Source organism: Chlorocebus sabaeus, chromosome 9 (assembly GCF_047675955.1).
Source record: "Chlorocebus sabaeus isolate Y175 chromosome 9, mChlSab1.0.hap1, whole genome shotgun sequence".
NCBI lineage: Eukaryota > Metazoa > Chordata > Mammalia > Primates > Cercopithecidae > Chlorocebus > Chlorocebus sabaeus.
Window position 1 is genome coordinate 80,810,135 of NC_132912.1, and position 12,076 is coordinate 80,822,210.

At 39.4% G+C, this 12,076-nt stretch overlaps 1 protein-coding gene across 1 annotated transcript in view; it reads left to right on the top strand.

Moving 5' to 3' along the window:
* CCDC6 (coiled-coil domain containing 6) overlaps positions 1–9,833 on the top strand; it is a 114,905-nt gene extending 105,072 nt beyond the window's left edge. Inside the window, exons 8-9 of the mRNA XM_007963377.3 lie at positions 7,374–7,498; positions 8,863–9,833. Coding sequence (XP_007961568.2) covers positions 7,374–7,498; positions 8,863–9,057 — 320 coding nt within the window. The 3' untranslated portion in view covers positions 9,058–9,833. The remainder of the gene's footprint in view (positions 1–7,373; positions 7,499–8,862) is intronic.
* Positions 9,834–12,076: the final 2,243 nt, after the last annotated feature.

A 12,076-nucleotide genomic window follows, 5' to 3' on the forward strand; every position in this document is an offset into this window, starting at 1 on the left:
TCCTTACAGCTAGCCTAAATGAGAATATTTTTATCCTGTTTTAAATTCTATAACATCACCAAAGGAGATTTTATCTATTTGGCAGCAGAATTACTCTATTCTGATCTAGTACATTGTAGTGCTATACATAGTAGTAGTAGATCACCAAAATCTGAATATTCCAGTTTTCTTTTCACATTAGTTTTTATTGGAAACATTTGTGGCTCTGAGTATTAAGAATATCTAATCACTTCCTTAGTGGAAATACGCTGTTTGAATAGCATTCATTTCCATTTTAAACATATTGGCTCTGAATTTTCCTCCCTTTCTGGTTGACATTGGAAATCTCGTGTTTTCACTAACTTGTTGAAGTATTGGAAATTACATATTGAAAATGTACTTGAAAATATGTAGCCTAAAACTAAGAAAGAGTATCATCTTTATTATATTTGGACTGCTTTTATGCATTATATATAAGAAGAGTGTTATCTTTTCAGGTTGTCCATCATTTTATGCAGTGTAATAAAGGACATTCTCAGCTGTTTTGATGTGTCTGAATTAAGGATAGGCGATAATGAGATCTAAAAAATAGGTCTGCACCGTCATAGCAATGAACATACCCCACAGATAATGGTTTCGAATTCCTTTCGCCAATTGAAAGAACTAGAGCTATTTGGAGAAATGAATATTTCTAGAGCTGGGGCACATAATGTATGAGATGAGCTGGGTGAGATATCTTGTAGTGCAAAAGAGTAAAGAAGTGCCCAGAAAACAAAGTGATGAGGGTATGTCAGAGGGATATAGGAGCTCCCAGACACCAAAACTGAAACAATTTGAGCAGTATTAATTACTATATTATAACATTATTTAACATAATAAAATATAATTCAAACATCAAACAAATATCCAAAGACCATACTGATATGAATAAATGACGAAATAAATAAACAAGGGAGAAGACACAGATCCTCACGGAGAGCATTCCAGATAATATATGTAGATATTCCATCCTCAAGGAGGTGGAAATAACTCTACTCCTTAAATGTGGGCTATGCAACTGTGAGGTCAAGTATAAGATGAAAACCTGGCAAAGGAGATTAGGAAGTTGCTACCAGAAAAGTGGAAAGAAAATTGATATATGATGTCACTGAGGTCAAGGCAAAGAATTTCACCAAGAAGGGATTGTTCAGCTGCAAGGTCAAGTAAAATTAGGAGTGGAGATCTGTGATGGCGACTGGCAGCACAGAACTCACCGCTGACCTTAGCTAGAGCAGTTTGTGATGGAGTGGTAGGGACAGAAGCCAGATCAGATAGAGTTAAAGAGGATATTGTATCTAAATTGTTTGAATTTTAACAAGGAAGATGTTTTCATATATAACTTGTATGTGTCAAATAGGAAGAAAAGGTGCCTGCCTTTAATTTGTTTCCACAATTTTTTTTTTCTTTAGCAAAGATATATTAAAAATTGGGGGCTGGGCGCAGTGGCTAACGCCTGTAATCCCAGCACTTTGGGAGGCCGAGGCAGGCAGATCACAAGGTCAGGAGATTGAGACCATCCTGGCTAACACGGTGAAATCCTGTCTCTACTAAAAATACAAAAAATTAGCTGGGTATGGTGGCAGGTGCCTGTAGTCCCAGCTACTCGGGAGGCTGAGGCAGGAGAATGGCGTGAACCCTGGAGGCAGAGCTTGCAGTGAGCCGAGGTCGCGCCACTGCACTCCAGCCTGGGCAAAAGAGTGAGACTCCGTCTAAAAACAAAAAAAAAAACTTGGGGCAGTCAGAAGGGTATAATAAACCAGAAATAAAATCCAGAATTCTTTCATCCAAAGGCAATGTTAATGTTTTAGTGTTTTCAGGTGTCTCCTATCCTACCCATTGCAATTTTCCTTTAGGTAGTTGGTTCCATACATATTATGAAATGCTTTTGTATCTTGTTTTATATTGCTTAATGTGTTTTCTCAGTCATGAGTCGCTTTTAATTAATCATTTTTTAAATTTGCGGTCTTGACAATGAAATAAATCTTAGAATTTTGGCTTTTGTTAATACATTTCCGTATCAAAGCAAAAGAAGTTTATTCCAGCAAAGACTTGATGTAAAACCATAGGACTATACTTAGTAAGCTGGTGTTTGTGGTTTGGCAATTTCAACTTAGGTTTTGGTGGGGAGGGGTTATCCTTTATTGTATTCCTGGGTCAGAGGGTGAAGATGCATGATAATTAGAACTTAAGGAAAAACAAAAATCAATAGTACATGGTTTCCAACCTCTAAGAGCTTGTAATCAACAGCAGGGCCTATAGAAGTAAGTTTAAAAAAAAAAAAAAAACCTTTAATACAAGGCTAAATGTAATAAATTGCATAAATTGTGTATATTTTATACCCTTTAAAAAGTTATGTAGTTAAACAAATGGCAGTATGTCTATTCAATGGAATACTGTTCAGCAATAAACAGATTATTGACGCTTAGAACAATTTGGGTGGATTGCAGGGGCATTGAACTGAATGAAAAGACCTAATCTCAATGGGTTACCTACTATAAGATACCATCTCTACAACATTTGCAAAGTGACAAAATTATAGTGATAGAAAACAGATCAGTCATTGCTAGGTTGAGTTAAGATTAGAAGGATGGTTGAGCTGTACACATGCATAGGCACACAAAGAGCACACATGGAAGCTGATGAAATCCAAACAAAGTCTGTACCTTAGTAACTAGTATTGTACCAATGTCAATTTCCTAGTTTTGACAATGTGTTATTGTTATATAGGGTATAATCAAGGGAAGCTGAGTGAAAGATAACGTGGGAACCGTGTAATATTCTTGCAGTTTCTTGTGACTTATAAACTATTTCAAAATAAAAAGTTATAATAATAATTTTTTTAAACCCAAGGTAAAATAGTTTAAAAAGAGGTTCAAAGAAGAGAGAGTGACCAGCTTAGAGAGCTTTTGAGATGGGCTTTGAGAGGAGTTAATGAGCTAAAGCATATCAGACCTTACTTTTGCCAGGCACTCTCGAAGCGTTTTGTGATATCTCATTTCATCCTCATGACAACCTTGCAAGGTAGCTACAGTATTCCCATTGAACAGCTCAGGAATCTAAAGCACAATGAGATTAAGGAACTTGTCTACTTAGTGCCAAGTGTCAGAGCTAGGATCCAACATAGTCTGGCTCCAGACTCTGTGGTCCTTGCCTTCTGCAAAGGATGAGTGAGGTGCTGATTGGCACTGGGAACAGGAAGAAGCTATGGTAAAGAAGACATTCTCAGGCTAGGGCACACCATTAACAGAGGCATGGAGGTCTGAATCAAGAGCAATAAAATCACTGTGGTTCTCTTCACAGCTGCCCTGGGGTCCAGCTCCCTGGAGAGTCTGATTCATTGGTTTGGGATAAGGCAAGCAGAACTTTGATATTCACTGTTGAGAACTACTGACCTGGAGCATCAGAATATAGTTGGAAGCCAAATGCAGAAGTGTTGATAACAGCTAGAGGAGGAGATTTTTTTTTTTCTTTTTTTTTTGAGATAGAGTCTTGCTGTGTCGCCCAGGCTGGAGTGCAGTGGCACAATCTTGGCTCAGTGCAACCTCCGCCTCCTGGGTTTACGCAGTTCTCCTGCCTCAGCCTCCCCAGTAGCTGGGATTACAGGCATGCACCACCACACCTGGCTAATTTTTTGTATTTTTAGTAGAGACAGGGTTTCACCATGTTGGCCAGGCTGGTCTCGAACTCCTGACCTCAAGTGATCCACCCGCCTCAGCCTCCCAAAGTGCTGGGAATACAGGCATGAGCCACCATGCCCGGCCAGGATTTTTTTTTTTTTTTTTTTTTTAATAAGTAGGCAATACTCATAATTACCCTTCAGAAAAATTAACTCGGTGATACCAGAAAATTGACTGTATTTTTTTAAAATGAACTGAATCCCCCATTTGGAGACAAGGATCCACTATTTTGAGACAGAGTCTTGCTCTGTCGCCCAGGCTGGAGTGCAGTGGCGTGATCTCAGCTCACTATAAACTCCACCTCCCAGATTCAGGTGATTCTCCTGCCTCAGCCTCCTGAGTAGCTGGGATTATCGGTGCACACCACCACGCCCACCTAATTTTTGTATTTTTAGTAGAGATGGGGTTTCATCATGTTGGTCAGACTGGTCTTGAACTCCTGACCTCATGGTCTGCCCGCCTCGGCCTCCCAAAGTGCTGGAATTACAGGCATGAGCCACCGCACCCAGCCCACTTTTATATTTTATTGCCTTTCTCTTAAATGTAATCACTTTCATATGAAATAAAATTAAGATTTTATTCTCCAATGTTATTTTAAAGAAAACAACTTCTTTCTTTTCCCAGATGAGTAAAGTTCTTGTGATTCCAGTAAATACCACATTAAACAACCACTTAATTCCCAAAGACTTGTCCATTATCCTGGACCTCCATTTTGTAAATGTGAATAAAACTCCACAATTGGAAATGGAAATATGTCAAATAGAAAGCATCACTAATTGATCATCAAATCACAAAATAAACTTTTAGTATTAGATGTTGAGGGCACAGAAAAGTCCTGTGATAATAGCACAACTAAAGGAAGGCTTGGCTGAATATCTCTGTCATGGAAACAAAAAAGACAGATGGAAAAGCATACTTAACAGCTTCTTGTTTTTACGTAATTCAGAAAAGCAGTAAGTAGAGTTGACATTGCTTGGCCTCTAATAGCTGATAGTAGGTTCAGAGTGATTGTCCATAGGTGATTTCTATCCACATTTCCCCCAAAGAGCTCCTTTGTTTTCCCTTTTCACTTTACCAGTATGGAGCCTACCCCATGCTAGGTATTGTGGTAGATGTTGGGAACTCAAAGGTGTAAAGAAAGCTTAGCCACATTTGTGCAGTGATGAAACAAGTAATTCCCCAGACCAGCTGGTGACTTCTGCACTAACTCTTGGAAACCAGGGCTGCACATGCCACATGTAGGTGAGGATCGCTTTTAGATGTTTTCAGAATATGAACCCCAATTAAAACCTGTCTAACAGTAAGGAGAGTCTGGACATACAGATGTTAAAAACACAGTGGAGATGATCCTGGAGTCCTAGATGAAGACTACGCACAACATTATGGTGGACTGGGGGTTGTTTCTTCCTTAAATACCACGTTCTTTGAGGGAACATTGGCAGGGCTTTCGTTCCTTGTATTGAATATCCTCAAGTTGTGACATTCCCAGTGTTTTTGTTTGCTGTTATGGCTGAGACACACACACTCTCTCTCTCTCTCTCTCTCTCTCTCTCTCTCTGTCTCACTCACTCTCACTCACTCACTCACTCACTCATGCCCACACTCTCCCTATCTTCTTCTTGATTTTTTTTCTTTTTTCTTTTTTTTGCTAGGAGGTTGAGTTCTTTGGCTACTTAATATCTATCTCCAGTTTGGTCAATTATTGATACATTTTTTGACACTTTTGGTTTTCTCGCATTTGATATTTACTCCTTTGCTCTATTTTCTCCACTTTATTCTTGTTCCTTCTCATGTCTTTTGCCGCCTTGAATCTCAGTTGAACTCCTGACAGGGTTTGACTTAAAAAAATCATTATTGTGGTGAGACCTCTTAATATAAGTTCTATCCTCGTATTTTTAAGAGTACAATACAGTACTGTTAACTATAGTACAACGTTGTGCAGCAGCTCTCTGTAGCTTACTCGTTTTGCTTAACTGAAACTTGATGCCTGCTGAGTAGCAGTTCACCACCATTCTACTCTGTGTCTATGAGATTGGCTATTCTAAACTCCTCATATAGGTGGAACCATGCAGGATTTGTCCTTCTGTGACTGCCTTATTTCACTTAGCATAATATTCTCCAGATTAATATATGTTATTGCATATGGCAGGATTTCCTCCTTTTAGACTGAATATTCCATTGTATGTCCATATATACCACACTTTCTTTATCTGCTCATCCATTGATGGACAGTGAGGTTGTTTCCACATTTGTTTGTTTGTTTGTTTGTTTGTTTGTTTGTTTGTTTGTTTTCAGACGTTGTCTCACTCTGTTGCCCAAGCTGGAGTGCAGTGGCGCAATCTCAGCTTACTGCAAGCTCCGCCTCCCGAGTTCACACCATTCTCCTGCCTCAGCCTCCCGAGTAGCTGGGACTACAGGAACCCGCCACCTCGCCCGGCTAATTTTTTTGTATTTTTTTAGTAGAGACGGGGTTTTGCCGTGTTAGCCAGGATGGTCTGGATCTCCTGACCTCATGACCTGCCTGCCTCAGCCTCCCAAAGTGCTGGGATTACAGGCGTGAGCCACCACGCCTGGCCTCCACATTTTTGCTATTGTGAATAACACTGTAGTGAATATGGGAGTGCTAATGTCTCTTTGAGATCCTGATTTCAATTATTTTGTATAAATACCCAGCAGTGGGATTGCTAAATCATGTGGTACTTCTAGTTTTAATCTTTTGAGGCATTTTCATACTTATTTCCATAGTGGATGTACCATTTTACATCCCTACCAACAATGTATAAGGATTTTTTCTCCATATCCTCACCACCCCTTGTTATCTTTTTTCTTTTCTTTTTTTATAATGGCCAGCTTAAGAGTTGTGAGGTGATATCTCACTGCGGTTTCGATATGCATTTTCCTGATGGTTAGTGGTGATAATCATCTTTTCATATGTCTATTAGCACATTTGTGTATCTTTTCTAGAGAAATGTCTATTCAAGTTCTTTGTGCATTTTTTCATTGGACTATTTGAGTGTGTTTGTTTGCTTTGAGTCATTGGTGTTACTTATGTATTTTGCATATTAACCCCTTACCAGGTATATGGTTTGCAAACATCTCCTCCTATACTATAGGTTGCCTTTTCACTCTTTTGACTGTTTCCTTAGCCCAGAGCTTTTTAGTTGAATGTAGTCCCACATGCTTGTTTTTGCTTTTTTTTTGTTGCCTATGTCATATCCAAGAAATCATTGCTAAGATCAATGTCAAGGAATTTTTCCCCTATTTTCCTTCTAAGAGTTTTATAGTTTAAGGTCTTATAGTTAAATCTTTAGTCCATTTTGAGTTGACTTTTGTATATAGTGTAAGATAAGGTCCAGTGTCACTTAATGTTAATATCCAGTTTTCCCAACACCATCTGTTGAAGAGACTGTCCTCTTTCCTCATTGTGTATTCTTGGTGCCCTTTTTGAAGATCAGTTGACCATATATGTGTGAGTTGATTTCTGGGCTCTCTATTCTATCCTAGGAATTAATTTTTATTGCCCTTGTTATCCACACCATTTAGTGAGCCCACCCTTCTTTTCATCTGTTTGTATTTTTGTGGGTGATGGAGAACTACTGCTATTTAAAACCTCCTAGATAGTTGAAAACACCAGATAGTTGAGCTTAAAATGATACTTGATTTGTTGTTATATTTCAGGTCTATCATATGCAAGTCACACGGTTGGTTTCACGCCACCGACTTCACTGACTAGAGCCGGAATGTCTTATTACAATTCCCCGGGTCTTCACGTGCAGCACATGGGAACATCCCATGGTATCACAGTAAGTGTCCACAGGGTAGGAAGCAGCACTTTACTCCTGAAAGTGGTACCGACTGGTGTTCTGGAGAACAGGATCGGTGCTCTTAGACATTTGCCCTTCTTCCTGCCTCCTCCATTGTTCACCTTGAAACTGTAGAGACTTCAAAACAGTTTGATACCAAATTCTGGTATTGAAACTAAAATCCTTCCCAGGAGACAAAACTTTCACTTCACTTCCTATGAAAAATTCCCCTTTGTGAAATATAATTTGAACTCTGGCCAGTGCTTTGATTGAACTCTGGCCAGCTCCTTGCTATAAAGCATTATTGTTGGTTGCCGTAATGTCTAAAGATATTTATTGTCCGCACCTTCACAGTTCACTGACCTTCAGTATTCTTCCTGAAGTTAGCCTTATTTGTAATGTTACTCAGAATTTTCTCTCCTTGAATTACAAGGAAGCTTAAATGCATCTGGTTCCAACTCTACCCAAGGGACTTTTTTCTTTAGAGCCAGCAATATAGTTGACTAATAGAGCCATAAGCAATATAGCTAGTAGAGTGAGAGTATTAAGGGTATTTCCAATAACAGAAATACCCATATTTCAAAGAATAAATTCCAATATTTTAAGGAAGAACCCTATTCTAAAAATGCACTTAAGGTATTTCTGAAGCTGTTTTGCCAGTTTGATGGACTTTATGGAAAAGTAGGAACTTTTGTTCTTTTTCCTCACTCTGTCATCAAGGCTGGAGTTAAGCGGCATGATGCCAGCTCGCCACAACATCCGCCTCCTGAGCTCAAGGGATTCTCTGGCCTCAGTCTCCCGAGTAGCTGGGATTACAGGCACATGGCACCACACCCGGCTACTTTTTGTATTTTTAATAGAGACAGGGTTTTTTACCCTATTGGCCAGGCTGGTCTCGAACTCCTGGCCTCAGGTTATCCACCCACCTCTACCTCCTAAAGCGCTAGGATTACAGGTGTGAGCCACTGCGCCTGCCCTCAAACATAGAAACATTTTTGTTGAGCTGTATCTTTCAGGATATGGACAACTTGTTGGAGATAAGCAATAGAAGGAATTGGTGACACACACTGAAAGAAAGATTTAAGGGGATATTTTACAGCTCTCATTGAAGGACCCAAGTCCAGCAATTTGTTCAACACAAGTTGTGCAGTAATTTTATGTAGCTTTTTGTAGGTGGAAGTGTAAACACTGCCTTATTTAAATTTTATTCTTAGTTCAGAAACCAGTAGGGATGAAGAAAGAAATCCCTGGTTTCTTGTCTTTGTTGGTTAGTGTTTGATTAGTCCCAGTGCCAAGTCAGCCTGTGTTGAGTAGAATGAGCCATCTGTACCTAGACTGACTTGCTGTTCCTGTCCCCTCTGCAGAGGCCTTCACCACGGAGAAGCAACAGTCCTGACAAATTCAAACGGCCCACGCCGCCTCCATCTCCCAACACACAGACACCAGTCCAGCCACCTCCGCCTCCACCTCCGCCACCCATGCAGCCCACGGTCCCCTCAGCAGCCACCTCGCAGCCCACTCCTTCGCAACATTCGGTGCACCCCTCCTCCCAGCCTTAATGCATGAGCTTAGTCTGAATTTCAAGTTGGGACTCATCGAATGGAGCCGTCTACTCAACGCCAAAGGCTTCCTTCTCTGGCATATTTGGATATGACTTATTTGCACTGAGGTTATCTAGGCTTCACTATCCATTGTGTTGTAAATGTTTGTCAGAAATGCAGCCAGTGTTGTGGGTCTGCAACACTAACCAGACGACTTCTTCCATCAGTGTTTTACTTGAATCTTCATGTACGTCCATTCCCTGGCTGGAACCTTCGCTATTCGGTATTTGGTATTTCAGCAGCAGTGTGCAATTTTTGCTTGGCCCAGAGCTTCATTCTCCTGGCTTTTAGGTTTGTAAAAGGAAAAGGGATACCTTTTTTATATTTTTTTCCATGAATTTGCAGTAAATTACTGAGCTGTTGTTACCCTCTTCTCTCATTATAACAGTGTTTACCAAACATACCAATAATTCAGCACTACAATTGAGACCTTTGAAAATCTGGCTTTCAGTATAGAACAGAAAGTTAGATGAATCAGTGCCCAAGACACATTTTCTGTTTAACAGAACTTTCTACAGATACACTTTTTACAGGTTATTTTCATTGTATTATTGACATCCATGTCTCTTGTAAAACAGATGGCCTAAAGTAATGAATCATGTGGCTGTACCTTCTCCACATAAATGGGATGGATAATTATCGTATATTAAGATGTGATTCTCTTTTTTATCCTTAATGTTAATCTACCTAACCTGGCCCCCTCTAACATGAGTCGATAAATGTTGTCCTACTCACCCGTGGTTTCAATGGCTAATTAGAATGTGTGATTTGATTTCTGCTGCAGAAGGCAGTATGATTGTAACAAAAACAGTGCGGCTTCCCCTTTCATTCTTCATTTGTGTTCTCTTAAAGTAGAGTTTGAACAAATATTTTAAAGGTGCAAAATACTATTAGAAAATACTATTTGAAACGGACGTTATCGGAATATCTTGGCATAATGGCCAGAAAATACTGTATTGCTTGGCAAAAAAGAAAAAAGGTATAAAGGAAAGTAGCACATTAGCAATGATGGCTGCTCATTTCACCCAGTATAAGCAAGTGCAGTGTACAAAGAAGTATATTCTGAATACATTATTTTCATTCATTTAGCACAAATCATTTGGTTTCACTTTGCAGTGGAACACTGAGTCACTCTTTTCTTAATACTAGCAACATCTTAATTTTTGTTTTTCAGCAGTTGCTGTTTTGTACTTTGGTAGTAAAGTGATTTTTACCACCTGTGTTTGCATATTTATATATGCTGTGGATGAAAATAACTTACTAGAGAATGTATATTTTATGACAAGAATGTGTATCTGTTGGATATAATCAGAGAACTGAAAAGTAATTTATCAGTAATTTTTAAGAGTCCATGTTTTGTGACAACCATCTCTAATAGCCAACTCTTTATTAAACACACTCCTAAAAGTAAGGAACCATGACATTGTAGATATTTAATATTGTACAGTATAGAAACCTCCATTTTTGCCTTCGAATACATATTTAAGAGTTAACAGAATGAAAAAAAAAAGTCTTGTTGGATAATAGTGTTTGACTAGCATTTTAAGAACTTGAGAGTAAAAGCAACAATAAGATTTTTTCACCTCTTCCTGCTTCCACCCCCAAACTGAGAACATCACTCAATTGTTGGGAAGAAACTATAGGTCTATATAAATTTTATTTAGAATGTATGTGTAATATACATAATCATAATACAGTTCTCAGATGCAGGGAAGAAGTCTGGCATTTAATCGTTAAGGCTTTAGGTTTTTAATACGATCAGACTGGGCCATGTCAAACCCGGAATTTTTACCAACAGTTCACTGACCCTCCTGGTACATTGCCATTCCGAGGAATTCTGAGAGGAGGCAAACGTTTTGCCTTCATGGTACAGTTCTCAGTTTTTCTTATAGGAGAAATATGGTATATGTTTGTAAGAATCTTTTATGAGAGTATAGATTTCAATGCTGTGGATAGTGTCTTGCAGCCAAACAAGGAAGTCCATAATGGAATGTTCTTCCCTCAGCTTCCTATTGATTTAGTTACCTCTTGAAAGCACAAAAATTAAAACATTGCCATATGTTGAATTTTTAAAAAGCACTTGGAGTGAGCAAACAATTCCTGATAAATGCCTTTTAGAGATAGGTTCTTGACATTCAGACATCTGCAGAAATGTTCTGGTTCCCAAAGTCACTTCCGTTCAAAAGAAAAAACAGCTCCTTCAAACAGCACTTTTTCCACATAAATCTAGTTGCCTCTCCCTGTGGACATTCAGAACTGATAGAACAAACACTACTCTTTTGAATTTGATGGTTCATGTCCTTTAAAGTGTTTGAGGACCCTATACAGAGACTGTAACACTTGGGTAGTACCAGCTAGGACAATTTCTTGGCAATTGTCTAGCTACCAGGGATCAGTAAGATTCAGATTCTGAGCCCATAATGGCAAGAGCCCCCTCACCCATGGGCAGCTGACTTCCCTCAGTCAGGCATTTCTCATGGGGGGCCGAACATGGTTACTGCCATTCTGTTACCCACTCTCCTAGGTGAGCCCTGGATTGGCTCCCAGAAGGCCTTTGTAAAATCAGTAGCCATCCTGCAGGCAGGCGGGAGCAACAGGGAGTTCAGTAGCTTCATTTTCCTGTCTTGCAGACAGAGACCCTTGGCTACCACTGTGCTGCTAATAGGATAAGTACTCTGTTGCCAGATTACCATGCCTTTTATACAAAACCAAATTAACTTACCTAATACCTGACACCTCTCTGGGCTCTGAACTGCTTTCTCTCATCAAGCATGCTAGCACTCTAGACAGAATTCTAGAAATTTGGCAGATAGTGGAAGTCTTTAATTGAACTTACTCCTTTGTTGACTGAAAGGAGTTTTAAATTCTGACCTCCTGAGATACTGACTAGCAACCATGGAATGAATGTGTGACCAGAAAGTGGCTTTGACACCAAGTGCTGCTGTCCCTTTGTAATTGGCTTCTAATGGATTCAACC